Source organism: Candoia aspera, chromosome 4 (assembly GCF_035149785.1).
Source record: "Candoia aspera isolate rCanAsp1 chromosome 4, rCanAsp1.hap2, whole genome shotgun sequence".
In the NCBI taxonomy this organism is placed as follows: Eukaryota; Metazoa; Chordata; class Lepidosauria; order Squamata; family Boidae; genus Candoia; species Candoia aspera.
The window spans coordinates 1,728,419-1,754,820 of NC_086156.1; the positions used below are offsets into that span (position 1 = coordinate 1,728,419).

The 26,402-nt window shown below is 49.3% G+C and overlaps 1 protein-coding gene across 1 annotated transcript; it reads left to right on the forward strand.

The window, feature by feature from the left end:
• Positions 1-1,412: 1,412 nt before the first annotated feature.
• On the forward strand, positions 1,413-25,073 carry LOC134497549 (EH domain-containing protein 3). The gene is made up of 6 exons (XM_063303252.1): positions 1,413-1,669; positions 9,847-10,023; positions 13,550-13,647; positions 22,185-22,597; positions 23,992-24,156; positions 24,460-25,073. Exons 1-6 carry the CDS (start codon positions 1,443-1,445, stop codon positions 24,985-24,987), a joined length of 1,608 nt encoding a protein of 535 aa, XP_063159322.1. The 5' UTR covers positions 1,413-1,442; the 3' UTR covers positions 24,988-25,073.
• Positions 25,074-26,402: the final 1,329 nt, after the last annotated feature.

A 26,402-nucleotide genomic window follows, 5' to 3' on the forward strand; every position in this document is an offset into this window, starting at 1 on the left:
TGTCTCCCCTCTGCTTCTCTTCTTTAGGCTAACCACACAGTTCCTTTTCATAGGATGTCGCCCCCAAGCCCCTCACCATCTCTGTTGCTCCTCTCTGCATTCTTTTCAGTTCCTACGCTTCCTTCTCGCACTGAGGCAACCATGCTGGCTGGAGAACAGCAGGAGTTAAAGTCCACACATCTTAAAGCCGCCAAGGTTGAGAAAGACAGCTCTGTCCTGATTGTGGAAAGCTGGATGAGGTCTGTGAGTCTTCCTCCAGGCAGAGTGCCTGAAGCTGACTGTGAAGCTTGACCAGTGGGGCCCAATTCCTGGCTCTCTTGGTCCTCCACGTTCCAAGCCGCCGGCATTCCTCCTCAGGCGCCCTGAGTTGTTTTTTGAGACCTCCTTCTGCCTTGTCCAGAAGCTCCACATCTCCCTGGTGAGCCTCTGTGCAGCCTCCAGCCAGCCACTCCGTCTTCTCCTCCAGCCATGCCCTGAATCTGCCCTTGGTGCAGGGAGGAAGACAAACACGGGGCATGTCCCTGTGGCTCTTGCCTCCTTCTCCAGGTCTATGCATCTTTTGGAGCCTGTGCAGAGGGAAAGAGCTCCTCGTTTTTTAAGGAACCTCAGGAGTGACTTCAGGGATGGGCAACTCTGAACATCCCTCCTTCGCATCCAACTTGCAGCTACCAGATCTGGATTTTTGCAGCCCAAATCTGGTAGACCCACAGCCAGGGCAGAAAGACGCTCCAACATGTGAAAGTCCTCGGGTCCCCTCCCTGTGCCCCCAAGGACGACTGTTCCCCAGGGCAACGACGGCCCGCAGAGCCACCATCCCCGAGTGGGACCGCGTGGGCGAAGAAGGCTCGCCATGCCAGCCCTATTGCAGTTTCCACGCCTTGCGGAGGTGCTGAATTTGCAAACGCCGGCCGGCCGCGGGTCTCGGGAGTTGCAGCCCAACCCTTTGGCGGGCGCAGACCCGGGGAAGACCGCAGGGTGGCCTTTCCCGACGTGCCTCCTTTTCCTCCGCATCTCTCCGGGTTAACCCTCCCGCCGTCGCCGTTCCCCGAGCTGCCCTCCAGGTGGCGCGGTTCCCCTCCGCCTCCTTCCTGCACTCCCCTCTATCCGCCCCGGAAGTCCCGCTCCATGGTGGAGGAGACGCTGCTGGGGCCGGGCCAGAAGGACGGACCCCGCCGCCTAGCGTGGCGGTCTCGCCCAGAGCGGAAATCCGGCCGCGGGGCCGCTTCCGCTTCCGGGGCTGGCCGCTGCACGGCTGGCATTTAAACTCCCGCCGCCACCCCGCGGAGCCCTCGCCTGCCTGCGCGGCGGCGGCGGAGGAGCGGAGGCGGCCCGGCTTGCCCCGCATGCCCGCCAGCCCGGGGACCCCGCCCGGCGCCTCTCCCAGTCGCCGCTTGAGCGAAGGCCGGGCGGCGGCGGCGGCGGCTGCCCGCCCGCCCGCCGCGATGTTCAGCTGGCTGGGCCGCGACGACCGCCGGAAGAAGGACCCGGAGGTCTTCCAGACGGTGAGCGAGGGGCTGAAGAAGCTCTACAAGGCGAAGCTGCTGCCGCTGGAGGAGCACTACAGGTTCCACGAGTTCCACTCGCCCGCCCTGGAGGACGCCGACTTCGACAACAAGCCCATGGTGCTGCTGGTGGGGCAGTACTCCACCGGGAAGACCACCTTCATCCGGTACGGCCGCCGGGGCCCGCGGGAGGGGCGGCAGCAGGGCGGGCCTCGCGGCCTCCTGGCCCCGCCGGGGGTCAGCCCTCGCGCCCGCCGCGGATGCGACTGGCGGGGGCAGCGGCCTGGTCGCGATGGGCGGGCGGGCGGGCGGGCGGGCGACTGCCGCCCTTCAGCGGGTGGCCCTCACCCAGGGCTCCCCGAGCGTGGCCCCTGTGAGACGCGTGGACGTCAGCTCCCAGGATTCCCCGGCTGGGGAGCCCTGGGGGTCGAGGTCCACGCGTCTCACAGGGGCCACGCTGAGGAGCCCGGCGGCCTGACCCACCTGGTGCAGCGGAGGAGCCCGATCGAAACCCGCTGGCGGGCAAGGAAGAAAGATCGCGCGCTGGTTTGGCTCCGCTCTGGCCGTCCGCGCGATCCGCTTTTCCGCCAGCTGCTCTGCAGAGCGCAGGCCTCGGCCTGTCGGCCCCTTGTGGAAAGAGCGGTGCTCCTTCGCCACGGCTCCTCACTGGCTTCTCCTGCTCTGGGTTGGGTGCTGCTCTGCCGGTTGTCCCTTCTCTTCCTGTGGCGTACAGAAATGCTGGTTTCAGGAAAATACTGAGCCGTCTGAAGAGGCGTAGATGTGAAAGCCAGCAATTGATCCATGCTAGGATAAAACAACGATTGAAAACTCCTGTTGGGAGTCCACAGAGCTCGATTCCCCTCCATCCCAGCCACCGCCTCGCTTTCCACCACATCCTGTATCAGTGTGATTTTTCCCCCCTCCGTTATTAGTTCAGTAGGTGGAACTGCGTAAGGAAATTCAAACTTCTGGAGCAAGTTTGGGGGTGAGGTTTTAACTCATGAATTGTCACGCTGTGAAAGAGAGACATTCAGATCTTTTCAAGTACTGAAATATACCCCGGCATTTTCCAGGGACCTAGGACAACTGCCGCCATCATCTCATTCTCTGCCCAACCCTGGTTTTTTGTTTTTGTATTTCTGTAGTCTAAGCGTAGCCTATAATTTTGTGGGCAGAGCAACAGAGCTGATGGGGTTCGGCAAACAGAGCTGAGTCTTAGTGGTGAAAATAGCATAGATGGAAGTCGTATAGAATAACAGATAATGCTTTGCTAATATCAGTTCGGTCGAACTTAATATCAGTCTTAAAGTGCTGGCAAAAGACAGGAAAAAAAGGTTGTTGACCAAAGTAGTCTAATGGGTGTTTGCATGAGAAAGGCCTCTGGGATATCGAGTACATTAATTCTGGGGAAATGAATGACTGCTGGTATTTTAAACTGGATGCTTAGGAAATGGCCTTGAAAGATTTTCTTTCATTTCTCTAAAGAGTTGATGGACTAGATACTGATGCCTAAGACTAGACGTATTTAATAGGTTCTCCAGGCTTTGGGAGATCAGTGCCAAGGTATTGATGGGTTTTCTGCTGGTGTTTTGCCCCATGTCCTAGTGAGGCTTCCTCGTTGCAGTAGTTCAGAAGAAGAGATTGTTCTGCAGGAGAACCTGACCTCTACTGCAAGAAATCCATCATCTCAGAGTATTTTGAGGAAATCGTATCCCAGAGCTAGGCTCTTAAAAAGCAACATCTCCTTCAAGCAACTCTTGGTGACTTTTCATACAAATCCATGTGATTTGGGGGACAACAAGATTACTGGTGTATTGTTTCAGTGCTTGTAATGCAGTTTGGAGGCAAACTGACAAGTCATAAGCCAGTGGAAGATTCCCAAGATTTAGAGATTTAGGTACCTACAGTGTTCAGGCTCAGTTGGGGTGGTAAACCAGTGCCAGGGTTATGCTGTAATAGTCTGAAGTGGTACAGTCAGGATAGAGCTTATTTTTTTGGAAGAATGAAGGGTTTAGCTGCAGAACTTTCTGTGATGTTACATCTAATTCTGTTCTGGGTTGTACTTCTGTAGGAGAGACAGAGAGCATGCCCACAGAGCAATATAAAGTGATGAGAGGTGAAATAGGCTGTAACAAAAGTGTCTTTCTGCAGGGGGAGAATTGAAATGCTTTAACAGTTCTGGGGTTTTGGCAGGAAGAGGTGTTTGTGCACCCTACCTCATCCTGCCAGCTCTGCTCTATTCCTGTAGAAGTGGCATCTGCTGTGCATAGCGGTGGGCAGAAGACGCCCAGACATTGCTAAGCAGACACACCACCCAGTTTGCTCAAGTGTGCAACCATAATAGGAAGCCTCTGTGAACATTGGGCTTTAATGTTTATGTCTACTACATGTGGTAGAGAAGGCATTTTTTCACCTGGGTGGGGAGGACTACCTCCTCCATGCTTGACAGGCTCATTCCTATCCTTGCAAACATGGAACATCTGAATGGGGAAGCCTGTCCTTTACTCTTTCTTTTAAAACTAAATTGTGATGCTTGTATGCGACTTCTCAATTTCTCTCTTGGGATGTAGGGCAAATTCCTTATCAAGTGAGCTTCACTGACGCGTGCAGAATTCCTGATCATGTTGTTGGTCTGTCTTTGTTTGAGGGGCAATGAAACAGTTGGGCTTCAGATGATGGAGCTGGGATTTCTGAAGAAAATGCAAAGCCGTTCACAGTTGCTTTTCTTATAGCGATTTCTTGAGAGGGTAAACAGGTGCATAGCAAGGACTAGGAGTGGCACTACAGTACCTGGTGATCGTGTATTGAGAGACCAGCTTTGTCACCTTGTGAAAATCTAAGGGGCAGAGATGGAAACGGGCGAGCATATTTATCACACCTCTTGCCTTTGATCTTAAGAGTTCGTGGTGGCTTGTATGAGTGGTCCAGGTATTGTGGCTGAGGGTGGACTTCAACCCCAATCCAACACAGCACTTCTTAAGAAACTGATTAAGATCTTTATGGGGCAGCGATTAGCTCATTCTAATAGACTGGCATGCTCATACAAAAACTTCAAGGAGAAAGTGGTGAATTTAACCTGATTTCCATACCCCTACCTTAAATGTCCTGATTTTTCCTTAAAACAAGGTGCTCTTTCAGATGCCCTCATGCATTGTCTGGGTGATAAAAGCTTGAGCTTGCGTCTCTTAGAAGCGGGCTTAAATTATTGAGCACATCTTATGGGTCACTGTGTCTTACTGAACCATAGTTTCAATAAAATACAATGTGGAATATACTAAGCTTTAATACCTGGGTTTCAAACCACAACGTTGTGTTCTATATTTTCTTAAGTCTAAAGAAAACCCTGTTAGAGCGTAGTATGTGGTGTGAATCTGGCTCCTGTGTGATACTGGCTTCCACAACCTCGCACTCTCCAGGTGTGTTGCGGTAGCTTTCATAGCAAATGGGAATTTTGGAAGTTGTAAACCATGTCTGTAATGCATCAGGTTCAGGGGACCTGGGTATAAAATGCACTGCCTATGATGCAGATATTTGTTGCTACCAGTTGCATTAAATGTTGGCTTTTCTCTTGATGGCTTAAGACAGTCTGTATATCACTTTGCCCCAGCAACAACCTTGAGGTAGGTTAGGCCGACTGGCCCAAGTCACTCAGTGATCTCTGTCCTTGAGCACACAGCTGAACCTTGGTCTCTTCGGGCCAAATGTGGTTATAATATGCATTAATTGACATGCTATATTTGGTTGACGCCTGTCTCTCAGGGCTGCCATAATGAATTGCACACGCTTGTTCTGTGTGACTGCACCCACCAGCTAGACTTTTTTTCATCACAAATAAGCAATACCATAGTATCAGTTAGCCTTAATATCTTTATTCTTCCATGTACTCTTTGAGCAAAGGTTATTGGTGTTACTGAACCTTGGCAACTTTCCTTTTGCAAGTACAGATTACATGTGTCATGAATAAAATATGCTGTCTTCCTGTTTTTCCATCCAGTGACCTTTTATTACTTATCTTTTCATCTTATCCAAGGCACAGTCGCCCTTCAGAATATTAAGTAGGAATTCAGCAAGGCAGTTTAGAAGGATGAGAAATCCATTTGCATGCTTAGCTACAGCACTTGCTATGCTGTGCTGGAGATGTGGAAAAGGATGGATATCTTCTGGGTGGCTTTGAATGGAGACCTGGCTGGCTGTGATGTCCCCAGTCATAAGTCATCCGTTTAAAGTTGTATTGGAAGACAACTGACCGAAGATCTCTGCTTAATTCCCACTTTTCCTTTCTGAAAACTGGGATAATCTGGCACAGGCATGGTAAAATTGTCATTGTTCCAATACCATTTTCTGTTGGACCTCTGAAATACGGGAAAGGTCACAGAAACTTGGCCATGCTTCCTAGAGGCTTGAAAACAGAGAAGAACAGAGGCCTGCTGTCAGCAACACAAAGCTGAGAAACGCCTGCCTGGCTCTAGGATTATCCAGCTGTGCCCCGGCAGTGTTCTTCTTGTTATTGGGAAGATGCTCTCTCGAATCAGCTGGCCTGGCATTTTCACCCTCCCTTTTCTACTCCTTCCCTCACCCCAGCTTGTCTGCTGCGCCAGATCCTCTGCTTGGCATCCAAGACTTCCTCCATCCTCCGTTTGCTGCACTGACCACGTTCCACACTGCAGGCTCGGCACAATAGCCTCACTGCTTCCATGTGGCAGGAGCGGCCGGTAATCGGTCCTAACCGACTTATGTCTTGTTTACGGAGTCACTCCCTGCTTAGAATAGCCCTGCCTGAAATCCCTAACTCTGCTGATAAAAAAAAGTAAGCGTTAACCAGCTGCAACAGCATTTGCTATTTGGGCCTAGTTTCTCAGTGCCTTGAAGAGTTTGTTCTAGGTGTTGTTTTCCGTATTTCTGTCTACAGCCTGCTTGGGGTTGTCTGCCACTGGGCACAGAGTGCCCCAGAAATCTTGAGCTGCGGTTTCATCTTGCACCAGAACAGCCTAGACAAAAATATTGCACTGTGGGGTGTGAGCATCTGTAGCTTTGTGTCTTCTGCAGTTGAGGATGGGAAAAATGACTTTTGGGAACCATCTGTTCAATTCAGGTGTGGGTTGGTGCCCCTACTTCTGCCCTCCCCCCCACTTTTTTTTAAACTCTCACAGTTCAAGGTCAGCTTCTGCCTAAAATGCTTTAGAGATGTGGTGTGGATTGTTAGGGACCAGTCTGGAAACAAAGGTCTTCACTAATACTTATAGTCTTTGATGTCAGTAAGGGACTGAGTATGGGTACTGTCCATAATGTAAGCTCATTATTGTTATTTTAGGACTTGTCAAATATCCTTTCCCCGCCCAGGGTATATTAGACAGCCCTTCCTGGGCTAACTAGGAGTGGTGAGAATTAAAGCCCAAAATATACAGAAGGTTGAATTCAGAAAGTTTGCAGGACTGTAGTTTTGCTCAGGATGACCTAGCTGCATTTAACCGGGCTAATTGAACACACTGATGCTTAAAAAGACGTGTTTTAAATATACTTGGCAACGGGTGACTCTTCATTGTGGTGCTTTTAAAGCTCCTGTGCTGGTGCAGCCTATGGAGCACAACAGCTTGGTTGTCTTTCTCCCCGTGATGGAATCCCGGGTCCACTGAGCAATCCTGAACAACTTGCTCAGGAAGCAAGGCTATGGGTTTTTGACACCCTCTCAGCGTTTGCATCTAAGCAAATGAGCTCCGGATTTTTCTTTGAATTTGTGGATTCCTATAATAGCAGCCTCTTTGCCTATTCTCTTGTTTAGCTCACGGAGGAGACTCATCCTGCATAGTGTAAAAGGGTTTGGCTGCCCTGTGGGTAACAGAAATTATGTCCACAGCCTTGGATATGCAGCGGTATAGAGCAGGGTTCCTCAACCGTGGCAACTTGAAGATGCCCGGACTTCAACTCCCAGAATTCCCCAGCAAGCTGAGCTGGCTGGGGAATTCTGGGAGTTGAAGTCCGTGCATCTTCAAGTTGCCAAGGTTGAGAAATTCTGGTGTATAGAGAAACGTGAGTGGCCACCCTTGGCGTGGGTGCTTTGTGGCTCTTCACTGACTGCTTTCAAACCTCATGCCTTCCACGTGGGACTCTCAGCCAACTTGGCCAACAGCTACTAATTCTTATACAATTCTTACACCCATAGATGAAGCCACAAAGCCTTCTAGGTTCGCAAATTGCATACAGTAAGTGCAACATGGCTTGTTTGGTGTTGCTGGTCTGGTTGTGTGAACTTAGCCGGTGTAGTCTCCATGGGGGAGTGTGTAGTGTGAGCCTAGCCCATCATAGCTTATTCAACAGTCCATAGCTTCTCAGAGTCTAGGGGTTATATCTATGGTGTTGTGCTTTGATCTTTGTAATCTTTGCTCTGGGAGGGCATCAGGCTGGGGAGGATTGACCCACACGGGCACTGTGTGGCAAGGTGCTTCTGAATGTTGGCCGAGGGCTAGAGATGGACTCGGTGTTTGCGCTTCCTGCACTGTGTAACTTGTAGGGGTGGAATCGGCCATCAGTTCTGTGTGCTTTCAGGTGGTTCCCGTTCCTTGCGGACAGTGGGGGGAACCTTATTTCTTTCTCTTGGGAGATCGGACAAGTTGGTTATCCTACTTGGATGGTCCCCTGGGAGATTCACAGCCTTCCGCTAGGAATTCTGTGAAGAGCAGGCAGGTCCCGCAGAATACAAGAGGACATCTTGCAGAATTCCTAGCGGAAGGCTGGAAATTCCAGGAGTGATAGCCCCAGCCCTTACAGAAAGTGCCAGGTGGATGGACACCACAAGGCTCTCTCCAGGTGTCTTGGACAACAGGGCCCATCATTCCCAGCCAGATCAGCCAACATCTGGGGTGCGTTAAGAGTGCATCCCCATATCTGGAAGGCGCTGGGTTGGGGAAGACCGGGGATTTGCTAACAAAGCCCCAATAATTCCAATTGCTGGAGGGCTTACTTAAGCCCCCATTAACGTTGGCAGGCACCTTTGGAGCGGAGCAGAGCAGAGCGTGGGATTCTGGGCTTTTCCCAGTGACCGCTTCCACTCCTCTTGTGCTGGGCTGGATGGTGTCTCGAAAGGCGTTACCTGGCCAGAGAGCGCTTGGGTGCTCTAGTCGCTCAAGCCCTGTTCCGAACAGTCTTCTCAGCAGAGATCTGGGGGGTGAGCAGGGCGATGCTGTGGTGGGAGCTGATAAAAACTGTTCCGGTTGCGTCTGTAGCTGCGGAGAAAGTGCTGCAGCCTGAATCATGCCCTTGAATTACCCGAGGCAGCAAAGCGTGGCAAAATTGGAGTGGCTTAATGGGTGGTGCAGCCAGGCTGACCCAGGAAGAACAAAAGACGCCTTCCCAAGCAGGGGCCCTCTAGATACACAGGACTTCAGTTTGCATCGTCTCCAGCCATCACAGTGGAGGAGCTGCACCTGCTGAAGATGATGGTGCTTGCAGTCCAGTGCGTTTGTTTAGCGCCGAGTTGTGGAGGCCAACAAACGTATGTGAGGTTTGGTTGGCTACTTAAGAAAACCTTTCCCTTTTTCGACCCCAAAGCTGCATTCACACGTTCAGTGGAGAATGTGTGGGCTAAGCCTAACTCCAGCAGAGTATAATGCACCTGATTGTCCCATCCCTTAGAACCCCCTTGTGTGCCTGCCCAAACCTCACCTTTTGAGACATTCCCATCTCCCGTTTGACTGCAAGAACCTCTCCAGGAAGATCCTGAAAAGGCAGGATTTACAATCTGGAATGGTAGTTTAATTTTTTGTCACGCCCCCTTGCTCAGTCCAGGGAGGTCTGGGATGAAGAGGACGGTGCGAGGGATGTGGTGAGGTGTATCAGTGTCTGAAGTCCCCTCTTGCTGCTTGCTTGGAATGTCCAGGCATTCTTGCAGCCACCTGAAAGGGCTTAGTCTCTCTGGGGAAGAGAGCAAGCGTTGCATGATTTGTGGAGGTTGTATAATAAGTGTGTGGAAACTTCCTTTTGAAGGGAAGAGGCTTTTAAGCTTTTTTATTAACTGAAAATGTTGTCCACCCAAATCAGCTGCAAGACACACAGTGCTTTCTTATAGCTCTGTCTCCGAAGTTCAGCCGTGGTGTTGATTGCAGAATAGCATTCCTACGCATGGATAAACCTCTGGGCCGACAGTAGCCCCCCTGACCTCCGTCATGGCAGACACGCAGATAGCAAGGAGTTCCATCCCCAGTGGTTTCCAGAGAGCATGCACAGCCTGCTCTTGGACTTCAAAAACCCCAAATGTCACCCCCACCACCATCCTCCTGTGCTGGCCTTCCCGTATCTCTACAAGTAGGATGAAGAAATGATGCCTTTTATGCTTGATGTCTGGCCTTAGGTACCTCCTCGAGCAAGATTTTCCTGGCATGCGGATTGGGCCGGAGCCGACCACGGATTCCTTCATTGCGGTGATGCAGGGTGAGGTGGAAGGCATCATTCCTGGGAATGCCCTGGTGGTGGATCCCAAAAAGCCCTTCCGGAAACTGAATGCCTTTGGGAACGCCTTCTTGAACAGGTCAGTTCTGCTGCTGTTGGCTTCCAAACTTGTTCGACTGGAGAGATCAGTTTCCCAGGTCTGGGCCAGGTGGAATCAGGGCACTGTCTGTTCTCCGGCAGAACAGCTTGGATTTTCTGGGCTATTAATCACTTTTTCAGCTTCAAAAACACCACCTTTAACCAAGGTAAAGCAAGTGCCATTTCAAACATACTGCTGGGCAGCTATGTGCCACTTCTCTTGGCCCAAAATGGACCTGATCCCAACATTCCAGTTCACAAGAGTCGGCTTATTTAACACGTTTATGTGGCTGTTCATCTAACTAGAGCAGTGTTTCTCAGCCTGGGCCACTTTAATATGTGTGGACTTCAACTCCCAGAATTCCCCAGCCAGCTTGCTGGCTGGGGAATTCTGGGAGTTGAAGTCCACACATTTTAAAGTGGCCCAGGCTGAGAAACACTGAACTAGAGGAAGTCTGATGCTGTACAGCTGATGCTACTATACACAAATGCTGGAAGGGTCACAGGGAAAGCTTGCTTGAAAGAGCATTTTCTGCAAGTGAGAGGAAGCATGTATTTCACAAGGAGGCCAGTCAGATCAATCCGAAGAGCAACTTTGAACCCGGTGCGTCTTGCTGAAAACTAAGACCAGCGAAGCTGAGGACAAGACGTTCCTGATTGGGGGGGTGGGGGGGCTTGCAGATATCCACAGTTCAGGAAACAACGGTGCCATTCTCAAGCTAAAATATTGAGGGGAGCCTCTCTGTCTTGTATTTTGCAAAACATCCCCTCTCCATCCTTGGCTCAGCCTTGGCTAGAAGCCACAGTGGACCCCCAATTCCCGGCAAATGTCCCGAAGAGGGATTTTTTGGTGCTGGGTGTTCCCCAGCTCTTCAGTGGGGCCCAAATGCTCTTGCGTTGCACAGGATTCTAATAACGAGCCATGTTCTTAGATGTGCATGTTTCTGCTTGTTAGGCAGGATAAAATAGAAGGAAAGAATTACAGCGTTTGGACAGAATTAGGCGCCAGAGCAAAGCTCGATCTTGCTGCAATACCCATTTTTCCTTCCCTTTCTCTCTACACTCACCCAGCCACATACCCATCCCAGTCCCTCTTTTGAGGTCCCAAAGCAGCCCTGGAATGGATGAAGCCAAGACTGTGTTAGAGAAGGCTGATATCCTAGCTTAGGGGATTTATGGGGCAAAATTAAGGAGGGCTGAAGTTTTTGGTCCTGCCCCTTCCAGAGATATCCCAGCATTATCAACCATGATCCTTGTGGACTTTGGAAGCCCCCTGATGACCCAGTGGAGTAGCCCCCAAACAGGGGGCATACAGCTGATTCCACACTTCCTGGTCTCCCAAACAGCGGATGGGGCTCTGCTTGGGCTCCTCAGTCCAACATCGGCTTTGAGCAGAGCCTACAAGCTCTTTGTTCTGATTCGCTGATACAAGGCCAGCCTCCCTAAACTGGACAGTCTGATTTGATTTGATTTGATTTGATTTCCCTGCAGATGCACAGGACTCTTTCTGTTCCCATCCCCAGCCAGCGGGTTTTGACCCCTAGCATTTGCTTTTAAGTAGAGACTAGGGGAGTGCAGAACATTTGATTTCAAAACTTTGTGAAATGACTTGCAAAGCTACTTCCTAGAGTTACCTCAGTGCTACAGATGGATGAATACTTAAGGGAGGTGGAAGAACCTTCATTTTGCACCCCGGGCAGCAGTTTTCTGCTCAATGTGGGCGCTGGGTGAAATTTCGTGCTTGAAACGATTTGAAAGAGAACATGTTGCGCACCTCTGGTGAAAACGTCTTGCATGAGATACGAAGGCGTTGTAAGGAGGCCTGGTTGGCCCGGGTGAGTATCTCCTGGGGGCCTCGATGTATCTGCGCTGAGTCATTATCATTGCAGTGCACATCCCTTGCATGTAAGCAGAGCATCCCAGGGCCATGCTGGTGGTGGTGGGATTTGTGCTCCAGTATTCCTGGAGTATTCTAGCTGTGAAGGTGTCAAAAAAACAGGAGGAGTTGCTTTTTCATTTGCATTTTTTAAAATGAAGGACCTAGGAACATAAAGCCAAATTAAAATTGGCCTGCGACTGTAGACCTCTCCTGGTTTTCTCCACTCTGATGGGGACATTGTGATAGACAGAGGCTGCCTAGCAAGATTCTTTTTTCAGCCTTATCAGCCCTTCTGAGGTGTGAGCTGTTGTGTTTGCAGCAACAGCTGTCCTGCGGGGCAGCCCCTAAAAAAACCTCAGCTGCCTATTTATTGCAGAGAAAGCCTCCGCGGGGGCAGTCAGCTGTGTCCTCCTGAGTTGAAGACGCCTAGCTGGGACTCTGGTTTCTGCTTTTTGTCCAGGCTGTCTTTTGAGGAGCTGAAGTCTGGTGTGTGAAACCCCTTTGGGACTACCTGTGGCACATTTCCAGTTGTTGGCCTCTTTCAGGATAATTTTAATCCGGACACTGCTGTTTTTTTAAGATGGTAATACGCATTCTGGAGGCCCCAGCTGATTTCTGTCCCAAGGCCTCCTTTGATGGCGCCACAACATACCTTTAACTCTCTGGGGTGTGTCGAGTTGGTGCCGTTTTCAGGGAGGTCGGAGAAAACCGTGGTGTCTGTGCTCCCCTGGCTGAATCTGCCCCCATTATTCTGGCATTTAATTAGCCCACTGCTGTTTCTCTGATGCTGGCAAGCTGAGATGACTAAGGGTTGGGTTCCTGCAGAGAATACTTGAAAGAAAGAAAAACAAAGGCCATTTCGAGAGGAATCTGAATCAGCCCACAAAAATACTTAATTCCACACCACAACATTTAATCACTGGAAGAGGGATCAGAAACTTGGGAACAAGTTCTCTGCATAAGCCTATCTTTACTTTGTTTGAACAACATTAAGCCATCATTTTCTTTTGCAAACGTCTGCAAGTTGGCCCCCAAATAAGGGGATAGAATGCAGCCAGCTGCTGGTAAGAGCTGAGGCTAGATTTACCTGGGTGAGAGAAGCTGCTGTTTTTTCCCCCAACATAATTCTTGAGACACATTGGACGACAGCCACCAGCTTCTGTTAAGTCAAAGAGGATGTGAAGGCGATAAACACGCGATCCCTACGTCGTCATTACAACAGAAATAAAATTGCTCCAGGTTTGGTACTTCCCAGTGCTGGGTTTTGAGTTCAGGATTAGTCTGTCCTGTTTGAGTTGGGGTCTTGAGGGAAGTCCAATATGAAATGTCTAATTTCCAAGCCTTTTGGCACAGTTCATAATATCCTTTGAGTTGGAGGATTAAATACCATGGGAGATCTGGATGACAATCAGCCATTCAGCATTGAAATGCAACACAGAGCAGTGTTTCTCAACCTCGGCAACCTTAAGGTGGGGAATTCTGGGAGTTGAAGTCCACCCCTCTTAAAGTTGCCGAGGTTGAGAAACACTGCCATAGAGACTCGTGAAAAGAATTTATGGGGTATGACCCATTCATTTCCTAAAAATGAGCCATGTTCTTTTCCCCCTGTATTACTTAATGTTTTTTCTTTGTATTTTTTCCCCTCTAGATTTGTGTGTGCTCAGCTGCCAAATGCAGTCCTGGACAGCATCAGTGTGATTGACACGCCAGGGATCCTGTCTGGGGAGAAACAAAGGATAAGTCGAGGTGATGTAAAATGGAATGACTTCTAACTGGGACACATCTCCCCTGAAGTTGGCTCAGGTCTTGTTTCTAGAACAGTGTTTCTCAACCGTGTCAAGTTTAAGATTTCCCCTGTTGAAGTCCACACATTTTAAAGTTCACATGATTGGGGGAAAAAAAACAGTCTAGACTGATAAAGGTGTGAGCCAAGTTGGTCTTCTTGGATTCATTCTCATGGTGCCCTTAATTGACTGAAGCATTGGCTTTGCAATGACCTCCAGTACAGGTAGTCCTCACTTAATGACCACAATTGGGTCCAGCGAAGTGGTCATTAAGCTAATCCAACCTGATTTGATGGCCTTTTTTGTGGCAGTCATTAAGTGAGTCACATGGCCGTTAAAAGAATCACGTGGTTCCCCATTGATTTTGCTTGCCAGAAGCCAGCTGGGAAGGTCGAAAATAGTGGTCACATGACCATGGGATGCTGCGGCGGTCGTAAATGCAGGCTGGTTGCCAAGCACCTGAACCGTGATCATGTGCCATGGGGATGCTGTGATGGTCATAAGTGTGAGGACCAGTCATAAGTCATTCTTTTCAGCACAAAGTGCTGAAAACGAATGGTCATTAAGCAAGGACTGCCCGTACGTTAAGAGTGATTCCGGAGAGAGCAAACCAGGGTAGACCACACGTACAGTTGGTGGCAAGGCCGGTACCTCTTCAAGCGCAGATGTGGTGCAGCGGGGTCGCATGATTCCCCCCACCAAAGCTGTGTTGACTTTTATTAATGGTGGTGAGCAGGAGTTGGATCTGAAGCAGGCCCCCACTCCCGGTTTCACCAGCCGCGTCTTGAAAGAGGGGGGGCTTTTCCTTTTGAGTGTCGTCAGAGGCCCGGTCCGGAACTTTCTGCCCACAGGCAGCGCTCGGGGGCTGTCCGTGTGCAGAGCAGCAGGGCGCTTGCCCTGTTCTAGGTCCCCGGCTGGGCCTGTGGCCACATCCCTTCCTGCAGTCCCAGAAAGTAATTCAAGCCTTTCCCAGCGGTCGGAAGCTGGTCTGGGGATCAGGTGACACGGCTGGCGTTCTCTTAACTCACTGGGTGATCCCTTCAAAAGGCCGCCTGCTTTGCGGGGGAATCTGTATCTTGGGTCTCATCCAGTCTGGTTAGTAGTAGTAATTAATAATAATTCATTAAACTTGTAGGCCACCCAACTCTCAACGCCTCTCATTCTTCCCCAGCTGTGTATGAGTATTCCAAAGAAGGTTCTCCGGAAAGCTTCCTTGTTGGTTCTGTTGCTTGGGGAGAAAACAGATTGACGCAGAACAGCCACATTTCTCCCTTTCCCCCCTTGACGCTTTTTGATCTACTTCTGCTGTGACCTTGTAACTGCTGCTGCCTGGGATGAGGCAGTGATTTTGCTGACATGAGAAGGAGGTGCCCTTCGCCGGCACGGGAGGTAATCGAGGGATTACAGGGCAGCAAATAAAATGCAGATGGCTGTTGCCTGCAGCAAATAGGAGGCTGCCTGCTTGAACAAGACCCGTGGAAGGAGAGGTGCTCCCCTTTGCTGAAGGGGCTATCTGCCAGGTTGCTTCTGTCTGGATTCCTGCGACTCCTGTGTGCCCAGTCCCTGTCCAAAGGCCTCGCCGTACCTAAAGCATGGCACTCAGTCAGGGTTTCCTGGTTTGGATAGGATGGGAGGATGGTTTGGCATGCCGTGCAGAAATGCTGGCGTGCCTCCGGTCTGTGAATCGATAGCCTCCCTGCTGCTCAGCCACCACCTTCTTTTGGGATGTTTATTCAACTTCCCAGTCGGGTCTTCAGCTCTGCGATTTCCTTGTGGTCTTGCATCCCAGTTCTAGCCCGGTCTGATCCAGCTTAGCTTTTCTGAGATCAGCCCCAGGTTAAAAAGATGTCAGTATCAAAAAGAGATAACATTGCCCTTAAGTCGAGCTAAACACTCGATAACCTCATGGAAGCATCCGTGTCGTTTTCTTGGCCTTGATTCCCCCTCCTTTCCACCACGGTCCGTTCTGACATTCGGGAGATTCTTCTGTCTGATCTGGGGAGTGTGCTTGCCCCCCCCCCACAAGCCTTTGTTTCTCCTCTCCCACCAGACTTGGGTACCAGCAGCAGCAGCATCCCAGGAGCAGTGCCCAGGCAAATGTCTCCAAGCACCTGGTGGAGTGGCGCATGGCCAGAGCTGGTTCAGTTATGACCACCAGGAAGGTACCCAGGTCAAGCCTCCCTGGCTGAAGGCATTTGCTGCTGTGACCTTAAGAAGCATCTTTACTTGTCCAAACTAGTTCCTGGAATAATGTTTAACCCATTTTTTCCTTTAAAAAAAAAACAGCATTTGCCCACAAAGTCCCATCTGTGGTTCTGTGAACTTACTGTTGCTCGGTTGTATTCTTGGGCTTGTATCCTTCAATTTCAGCCAGCAGTGAGGGCACAGAGGGCTCTGGATCATATTGATAAATGGGAAGAGGAAGGCTGTAGCAAATGCCCGGCCCGTTATAAATAGGTTTTTGTTGAGGGAGTGTCCGTTTGACATGACCATCCTTCTCACTCTCCTTCCAAGTCTCCTTCCCGTCTCTTCATCCATGAAATGAGGCTTAGGCCACCTTGCTGAATCTCCTGACCTTTCTGCTCATCCTTCTGACGGATGTTCTTCGGGTCGAGGCAGAGTCTGTTGCCTTAAAAGACCTTGCGGCAAAGCTCCCAAGCAGTCTCCTCTACGAGGCCGTCCCTGTGCTTCCATCGGCTCTGATCAGCTGCTCTCTCCCTCCTGAAAGATTGAGGTGTCCCAGTGAGTAGAAGTTGGAGATCTGTTTATTTTACTTCCTTTGGATATAAACAGGATGGGCTGCCCCCCCCACCCCTCCAGTTGTGCTAATACTGTGCCCATCATTTTCAGCTCGCGTGCCCCAAGATATTCTTTTATCCCAAGACATTCTTAAGCACAGTGATGTAAAAATAGGATGGAACCAGCAAAATATATTAAAATGAGAAACAGCTTGTTTGTTCTGTCCATCGTCAGCAGAAGACAAAGGAGTGCTAAATGAGTCCTAGATGGGTGATCCATGGATGCTACCCTGGATTCATCAACGCAACCCCAGAACGCTTCATTAATGGGGCTCAATTGGAGAGAACCCACCTCTTCTCTCTGTCTTCCACAAGCTGGTGCTCAACAGATCTGTTGAAGTGGTGCCTGTAATCCTGAGCTACGGGGGGCACCAGGCTGTTGAAAGTTGTTTTTCGTTGTTCCTCCATTATCCATCTAACACCTTCTGCAACCATTGGGGAAGTAGCTGAAAAGTCTCTCTCTGCTGCCAAAGCGGAGCGTTGCCTTTTGTGCTGGTTGGTCGTCAAAGGCCTTCTGCTAGAAGGTGGCCAGGTAACTCTTGAAAGAGCTGTTTGCGACTACCATGAAGCCATCACGGTCGGTCTGCTCGCTCTCTCCATACGCTTCGTATGCAGACATTTTTTAAACAGGGTTACCAGAAAGAGTGATTGTGAAGTCTAACTTTAGATGACCACTTGAAGAAAGCACAGAAGAACAAAGAAGGAAAATTGGCAAAAGAGGGCAGCATGACCTGTGTCAAAATCTAATAAAAATCCTGCACAGTTGTGAATTCAGAGGGTTTTTTTTTTTTTTTGCTATGGCTCCTGTTGTTTTTTTATATAATTTAAGATAGCTGGTTTTATAAAACCCATTAATTTCACTGGCTTGTCTGCAACCTCAGGTCAAGCTGAGGCATGCTAAAATTTCTTAAGATTGCTGGTGCGTTCAGTGTTTCCTGTCAGGCAAGTTTGATTGGGTCAGGTTTGAAAGCTGCAGTCACAAACCCTTGTTTTTTTCTCAGAGCTGCTGATCCAGTCAGGGGATTGGGAAGGATGGGTGGTCTAGTCACCTGAAACTCTGCCATTGTTCCAGAGGTGCCATCCATGGACCTTCATTGGAGATCCCTTTCCATCTCTTGTTTTGGGGGGGCAGAAGAGCTGTGTTTGATCTTTAAAAAGGCAGACCAAGAGATGTGCTTTAACTGTAGACAGGGCCAGGGCGAAAGACGCTTGTCAAATTGAACTTTACAGTGGTAGCAATACTGGCAGGATCCTACGGTTTATGCTGGCTGGGGAATTCTGGGAGTTGAAGTCCCCACATCCTAAAAGTTGATGAGGTTGAGAAACACTGAGCTGTCCATGGCAAAAATCAGAGATTTGTTCACAAGCTAGGCCTCCGCGACGGAAGAACGTTAAACCGACCAAAACATCTGATTGTAGCAGAACAAATGAAATATTGTGGGGTGGGTATATTTTGCAGAAACAGGCTCTTAAATTCCTTTGAGATCAGTCCAAAATTTGAATTCAGAGTCCTGTTCTTCTGCAATCATTTTCATATCCAGGGCCGGCAGGGTGAGCTAGCTGCTTCAGATAGCCAATCGTAGCGAAAGGGCAGGATACCATGTACTGCTGTTGTGTTTTTTTTAGCCCGGGGGGGAAGCACATGGTTTCAGCTGCTAAAATATTTTGCCTTTCGCCAGCTCTCTAAGCTGTGTGTGCAGATCTGGCGGTTGGCCGTGGGGACCTTCAGCTGTGCCTTGATGTAAGGAGGGCTGGCATCCCTTCCTCGTCCTTGTCAAATCACAACTTGAGCGATCTGTAAACTGGAATGTGCTTTGTCCTCCTAGAAATATTAGTTCTGGAAGTCTGGCTAGCTTGGCTGAGACAGCAGAAACAGGCCCTGCTGAGCAAAGGTTTTTAGGTCATTCTGTTTTGGAAAGGCTGGCCTGAAGCAAGAGATCTCCTAGAGTTTTTTTTTTGCGGTGGTCTTATTTTTCTTGGGAGGGAAGAATTTGCCGTTCTTCACCTGGAGGCAGGAGTCCTCCCTTAAGAGGTGACTTACCCGCCCGAGAGTAGAATAATTTAAAACAGTTGGGTTGCTCTGTTGCATTACCAAAGCATACCATCTCTCAGATAACCGGTTGGAACCAGCAGATCCTCAGGTAGGATTCATTTGCGCCAGGGGTAGATGTTCCCTTTTGCCACAGAAGCGAATCAATGAATTTATTTATTTATTTATTTATTTATTTTGAAGGGGCCCACCTCACAATAAAAACATCAGAAAGCAAAATCAAACTCAAGATGGGCACCCGGGACCCAAATCAGTTCGAGACCTTCCCCAGCTACCATCCAACCAGACTGTAGCTCTCAAAGTCGAAAGCTACGTTTGCGGGTAATTATGGGAGTTGTAGCTTAATTCTCGCAGAGCAGACGAGGTGGAGGAAGGCAGCAGTGGACCTTGGTTAAATAACTCTGGTGATAAAACAAGACCTGGACGTGTGCACACCGGTGTGTGTGTTGCCACCCCGCATTCAGCTCCCAGTCTGTGCGCCTTGCAAGCCGTCTGTTTTCCAAGCATGAGTCACATTAACTTTACTGAGAGGGATGTGTGTGGGGGGGGGAGATCCAGAAGGAATGCGTATAATGAGATGCCATTGTTGAAATCAGTAAACCAGGACATTGTTTTATTCTTTTGCAAGGCGCGCATCAGGTTCCGTGGAACATTGAGAGAGCTGCGTCCTGTGGAAGAATTTAGGCAATTTGAATATTCGTACATGTTTTAGCACAGGGCTCCTGCACCTAGCCAGAGTTTTAAGCATGGCAGCCTTAATTAGCAATCACACAACGTTTTCACTCTGTATTAGCAGCGAGGCTTCAGGAGGAAGTGAGCCAGACAGCTAGACTTAACTGAGGTTGTGGTTTGATACTCAACAGGCGTGGTGCAGCACAGTGATTTCTGTTTTCACCTTTTGCCTCTCTATCATCAATTTCTAACCAATCATGTCTTGTAATCCCATAGTTCCTTGTTGCATGATTATAAATACGCCCTGTTTTCTTTGTTTCGGGGTCTCGCCCATGGAGTGTTACTGGACAAGTCCGTGTGCTTTATTTATTTGGCTTTGCAAACCCGTTGTAAAGTGCTTGGAGACTGAAGCTTGTCCCTGCGGGGCCAAGTGAGAAGGGAAAGAAAACTTGTAAGTCATAAATTGTATGAAAATTAATTCGGAAACTCCCTCCTATAGATTTTTCCCCAAAAGTACCAAATCTTGACGGCCTTCCACTAACATTGGGTGTTAGCCCTTTGAGGGGGTCCCGACAAGAAGCACAGCCATGCGGACTAACTCTTTATTGTAAAGTCGCATTAGCAGAATCTTGCACGACTGAAAGCGTTTCCCTGCCTCCTTTTCCTTTTCCTCTCCAGAAAACTAGGGAGGGTCCCTTCTGAAGCTGTGCTGGCTGGGGAATTCTGGGAGTTGAAGTCCACACATCTTCAAGCTGCCAGGGTTGAGAAACACTTGACGAAGGAGAAAGAATAATAGCAGCTAAACCAGTAATATTCTGTGCAAGAATCTAAAAAAGAGATCAGTATGATTTAACCTGGTATCAGAGTGCTATAGTTTGTACCTTGAAATAGTCTGTACACCCAGAAAAAGAAAAGTCATTCCAGGAAAGAGTTTTCATCTTCACTGTTTCATGGGTTGGTCCATGTGAATTCACTGGGAGTTTTTGACCCATCTGTGTTTGAGGGTGCAGTCTTGAGTTTGCAGCGCAGGATGGCTTTGGAATAAGGAAACTCTCAACCTAGGAGATCTGTAGGCCAGCAACCAGGCTCAGGATGCATTAAAACTATATTCCGTTCTGCAAATGAGTTTCTTCTCACAGGGGCAGGTGGTGCAAGCCTGTGGAATGACTTTTTTTTTTAATATTGTGAGAGCCTTGACAGACCATCCCTTTACACGCCAAGCAAAACATCCAACTTGCTGTCCTTTGCATAGTTCTGTGTAAGGAAATATCCTTGCACCCTGATAGTTCTTAATTGTGTAAGACGATGCTTCGGTTGCCTAGGAAAGCTTCATCATGGGCGTATTACATAATAGATAGCATCCAGATTGTCAAATTCCACTATTTGATTACACATGGAACTGAACGAAGGAGGTGGCTGTCTGGTGTTGCTACACAATGGAGGAGCTGTTAACTCAGCTTTATACAATTAACTCAGCCAAATGCCTTCTGTCAAACTAAGTCTTATCACGCAGCCAGGACGACTAACAGTCTTGCTCATGGGGTGATGGTCGTTATAGTCAGAGATCTTGTTACAGAAGTTGCATTAATGGATGGATTGCTTGCCTGCTTTTTATTTTTATTTTATTTTATTTTAATCTTATTTAGTAGCTAGCTAGCAAATTTCTATAGCTGCCCATCTCACAAAAAGTGACTCTGGGCGGCTTACAAGCAAAATAACAATCAAACCCGTATCACAATATAAAAAACATCAGACATAAATAACATCAAAAATAACGTAAAGGAGTAAAACCTAAAAGAACCCCAAGTTGGCGGGAGGACAGCCGTCATTTAGGCCCGTTCAACCACTTTGCAGGCTTAGCATGGGATCCCCAGGGTTGAGGGGAGAGCCATGTTTTCAAGGCTTTCCAGAAGGCTAACGGAGATGGGGGATAACCTCACCTCAAGGGGAAGGATGTTCCAGAGGGCGGGGGCTACAGGAGAAAAGGTGCATCTCCTGGGCCCCGCCAGATGGAGCTCCTTAGCAGACCGGACCCAGAGCATACCTCGTCTGCCAGCCCTGATGGGATGGGTGGATGTAACTGGGAAGAGATGGTCCCTCAGATAACCCGGCCCCATGCCAGGTAGGGCTTTAAGTGTCATCACCAGCACCTGGAATTGCACCCAGAAGCAAACTGGCAGCCAATGCAGCAGAGGGGTAACATGTGCCATCCTAGGGGCACACAGAACTGTCTGCACAGCCACGTTCTGCACCAGCTGAAGCTTCCAGAGGCTCTTCAAGGGCAGCCCCACGGAGAGGGAATTACAGTAATCCATTCTGGAGGTGACCAGGGCATGAGTGACAGAGCCTCATGGTCCAGGAAGGGGCGCAGCTGGTGCACAACACAAAGTGTGCAAAGGCCCTCCTAGCCACGACTGCCACGTGCTCGAATCGAGAGGATTCCTAGGAGGACCCCCAGATTGCACACCAGGTCTGTCTGGGGCATGCAATCCCATCCAGTACCAAAGATGGTATGTTCCCAGATCCAGAAGGTCCCACAGTCCAGAGCCACTCAGTCTTGCCAAGGTTCAGCGGAAGCCTGCTGTTCCCCACCCAGACCCCCACAGCCTCCAGGCACCCTTTACGTTGGAGATGGCTGAAATGACCCCAATTGAGATAACTGTGAAAACAGTTTAATAACTCTCTGGGTGGTGGGGGGTTTTGCCCACTTTTGGGAGTGGCGAATTGGATTTGATGGCCTGAGTGGCCCCAAGTCCCAGAGCCCTTCTTCCAAAGAGAAGCGCTGTCTGTAAAAGAAACCCTCTGGCAGGATTAAGTTGGTTGTTGGATTATGTGAGAATATAACCAAGGGGACAAGGAGGAAATCACGGCCACTTTTCTCCCAAGCTTCAGGAGCCCCTTCGTGGTCTCCGCAGGAAGAACTGCAAGTCCTTCTGAACAGCAGTGCCTCCCTTCTTACTCAGCTCTCTTTCCTGACAGGGTACGACTTTGCTGCTGTCTTGGAGTGGTTTGCTGAACGGGTGGACCGCATAATCCTCCTCTTTGACGCCCACAAGCTGGACATCTCGGACGAGTTCTCGGAGGTCATCAAGGCGCTGAAGAACCATGAGGATAAAATGAGGGTCGTACTCAACAAAGCAGACCAGATTGAGACCCAGCAGCTTATGCGAGTCTATGGTGCCCTTATGTGGTCTCTAGGAAAGATTGTCAATACCCCCGAAGTGATTCGGGTCTACATCGGCTCCTTCTGGTCCCACCCGTTGCTCATCCCAGATAATCGCAAGCTCTTTGAGGCCGAGGAGCAGGATCTCTTCCGAGACATCCAAAGCCTCCCCCGCAACGCAGCCCTTCGGAAACTGAACGACCTCATCAAGCGGGCCCGTCTGGCCAAGGTGAGTCTCTCTGGAGGTGGGTGCGGGTGCGCCCTCGGGGGGAGGTGGAGACGCAGGAGGTTGTTCCCTCTTGATCCCGGAGGCTTTAGAGGAAGGAAGAGAAGGAAAGGCCACATTCTTTGCGTGTCGCTGCAAGCACGGCTGGCAAAGCCAGACACAGAATACTGCTGGTTGATTGGCTCTTGCCTGTGGACGTGATGGGGATTTTGTTGCTTTGCTCGCTCTTTTAAACTTGGCGTTTTCCAGTTCCAGATCTATATGCTGCTAACACTCTCATTGTGTCTGTCTGTCTGTACCCTCAAATTAGCCCAAACGGTGCCTTATACAGCAACACTTTTTGACTCAAGGCACTTAAAATCCACCGACTTAAAGAATGCCTAAAAAATCCGGGACCCATTACTCCTGTGGAACTGAAATTTCCACAATGTTCAGACCAGTTTTATTCACAAGCCTGTGGCCGCTGCAGGGTCCCCGCAGTCACAGGATCATGATTTCCGATGCTCCCTGCCAGCTTCCCACAAGCAAAGTCCATGGGGAAGCTGGCAAGAAGTCGGAAGCCATTCCCGCTCTCACTTTTTGGCCCGCCCGTGGTCATTCTGTTTCTCTGTTGGTAAGTAAGTATCGACTGGGCCACCTGTGGATTGATAGGGACTGGCCCAAAGTCCCCCAGGGAGTGTCCACCTTGAAGAGGGACCAGAACTAGTCCAGGACCTTCACCACCTGCTCATGTGCTTTCTGGATCACAGTACAGATAGTCCTCGCTTAACAACCCCAATTGGGACTGGAATTTTGGTTGATAAGCAAAGCCATCATTAAGTGAATCCAACCCAATTTTATGACATTTTTTGCAGCGGTCATTAAGCGATTCATCATGGTCGTTAAGTGAACCATGTGGTCATTAATCGAATCACGCAGTTCCCCATTGATTTTGCTTGCCAGAAGCCAATGGGGAAGGTTGAAAATGGCGATCATGTGACCGCAGGACACTGTGACGGTCATAAATGCAAATCGATTGCCAAGCACCCAAATTGTGATCACGTGACCGTGGGGACGCCGTGACAGTTGTAAGTGCGAGGACTGGTCATAAGTTGGCTTTTTCAGCAGCATCGTAAGTCCGAACCGTCATTAAACGGATGGTCGTTAAGCAAGGAGCGCCTGTATCTCAGCCTCAGCTGCTACCAAAATTATATCAAGAGTAATTGAGGCAAAATATAGCATGACTTTTTAGAAAAGTGAAAATACGACAGAAAACAAGAGTGGATAATTTGAAGAAAAGGAGAGGACGAAATGTGGGTTATCGATATTGGGGATGTAAGAACCTTTCGTGCTAGAAATATTGTTCTGATCCGACCTTTTTTTTTAAAAAAAGCATTATTGATTTGTTTTGTTCTTAGGTTCATGCCTACATCATCAGCTCTCTTAAGAAAGAAATGCCTTCTGTGTTTGGAAAAGACAACAAAAAGAAAGAGCTGGTGAACAATCTGGGGGAAATCTATGGTCGGATTGAGCGAGAGCATCAGATTTCGCCAGGAGACTTTCCTAATTTGAAAAAGATGCAGGTGAGAGTCAAGATTAAATTGGCTCTTTGGGTGGAGCAGAGCCGGGCTTCTCAGCCTCAGCAACTTTAAGATGTCAGGGCTTCAGCTGGGGTTGGGGGGCCGCTGGGTCAGCAAAAGCGGTCGTTCATGGCGCCTTCCCTTTCACAGCCGCTGAAGTCACAAAAAACTTTTTAAAAGGGGGGCTAAGAATCCAAGAGGGTTATGGAGATTTAATTCCGTTTATGAGATTGCAAATGGGTATGTGCTTTTCCCTGGAATAGCCACACCATTCTCAGCCTGTCCGGCCTCTTGTGTCCCCTTCAGGAGCAGCTTCAGGGTCAAGATTTCAGCAGATTCCAGCCTCTGAAGAGCAAATTGTTGGATGCTGTGGAGGACATGCTGGCCAACGACATTGCCCAGCTGATGGTCTTGGTGCGCCAGGAGGAATCCCAGAGGCCTGTCCAGATGGTGAAGGGCGGAGCCTTTGAGGGCACCCTGCACGGCCCCTTTGGACACGGCTACGGGGAAGGAGCTGGGGAAGGAATCGATGATGCCAATTGGGTGGTGGCCCGAGACAAGCCCATGTACGATGAGATCTTCTACACCTTGTCACCTGTGGATGGGAAAATAACGGGAGCGAATGCCAAGAAAGAGATGGTGAGGTCCAAGCTGCCCAACACCGTCCTGGGCAAGATCTGGAAACTGTCCGACATTGACAAGGATGGGATGCTGGATGACGAAGAGTTTGCTTTGGCTAACCATCTCATCAAAGTCAAGTTGGAAGGCCATGAGCTTCCAAGCGAGCTTCCTCCTCATCTCATCCCTCCCACCAAGCGGAAACTAGCAGAGTGAGCGGTTCCTGGAACGCCATCAGGGAAATGGGGAGGGAAGAAAAGGAGATGTCCCTGGGCGGTTCCTCTTGAGTTGCGTGAGCTCCACTGCTTGGTGGGTAACTATATCGGAGAAGTGAAGAGAAATCGGATGTAGAACTGTTCAGTACCTTCTCACAATGTTATGCAATTCTCTCTCCTCGATGGTATCCTTGTTGCCTGATACATGTTTATAAAAGGGAAGTTAGGGTAGAGATTGAGGGAGGAAAGCACCCCAGTCTGGGTGAGGGTCACGTCTGTTGCTGTTCAGCCAGGGGCTTGATGTCTCTGTTGGAGTCATTGCCAGCCATTTTCTGTAAGCATCGTAAATCAAGTCAACCCCTTAAATGAAACATACCTCTGGAGGGGAGGAGGGCCTTCAATTTGCACTTAAGTGTTTTGTGAAGAAGTCTTGGTGTTCAGCCTTCCTGCCTCTGATATTTTGGTTCAGTGAATTCTTAGGGTACAAATACATCTCCAGCATTTCTTGGCCGTGAGCCAATCATGGACCTGTTGTCCATCAGAACTTGTTCTTGTCTCCTTGCCTTATCTGGCTGGATGATGGGAAGTCTCAGCCAGAGTACGCCACGTAAGAACACCTGTTCGGTGTTTTGGAAATTAGGACTCGCGTTATTAATTCTTGGTTGTGAATGTGGCCATCCAGATTTAAGAGCAACGAGGGTGGGGTTCACGTAACCCACAGGTTCACAATCGAAAGGATTTGTGGAATTGTTGAGTTCAGTTGAGCCCCGCCTACGGAAATGCCCGCAAGACCAGTGTCAGGGTATCTCCAGTTAGATCATGGCCGTGGCTGAGCCTCCCCTATAGGCGAGCTGGACTAAAATTGTTCACTCTCGTTGTCTTCCATCATACACACACGCACAGTTAAAACTGCGGGTCTGTTCCAGTTTGCTGTCTGTTCACTTCATTGCTGGGCATCCATTTACCAATCGCAGCCTTCCCATCCCCATGTTGCCACTGAACAGCCTTCTCTCATCTGGTGTCACCCAGATGTACCTAGAGGTGACTGCCTCCAGCTACGTGGCCTCAAATTGATGGCCTTCAGGTGGGTCAAACTACATCTTACATCCCCCCCAGACAAAAGAGTCATCTGCTGGGAGCTGAAACCTTTCTGCCTGAAAAGTGCCAGGCTGGGGTGGCCAATGAAGGAAAACGTGAACCCAGATTGAAAGAGCTATTTCTTCCCCCTCGTTTCAACATACAATGCCTCTTCCACCCCCTGATTGTGTTGGCATTAGGGGTGGAGCCACCAACCTTCGTTGCTTTGTAAATGGAGAACTGCTGCCGTGTCTTGAAGAGTGGCAGAATGGGGAAACCAGGACGCCTATAACTTATTTTATTTTAATATTATATATAGAAAGATATATTCTGTGTGTG

Bases quoted from the DNA above. Each gene is read 5' to 3' on its own strand.
- LOC134497549 (XM_063303252.1), top strand. From the start codon at position 1,443: ATGTTCAGCTGGCTGGGCCGCGACGACCGCCGGAAGAAGGACCCGGAG. The intron at 10,024-13,549 runs GTCAGTTCTGCT...TTTCCCCTCTAG, and splicing joins GGGAACGCCTTCTTGAACAG to ATTTGTGTGTGCTCAGCTGC. The intron at 13,648-22,184 runs GTGATGTAAAAT...CTTTCCTGACAG, and splicing joins GAAACAAAGGATAAGTCGAG to GGTACGACTTTGCTGCTGTC.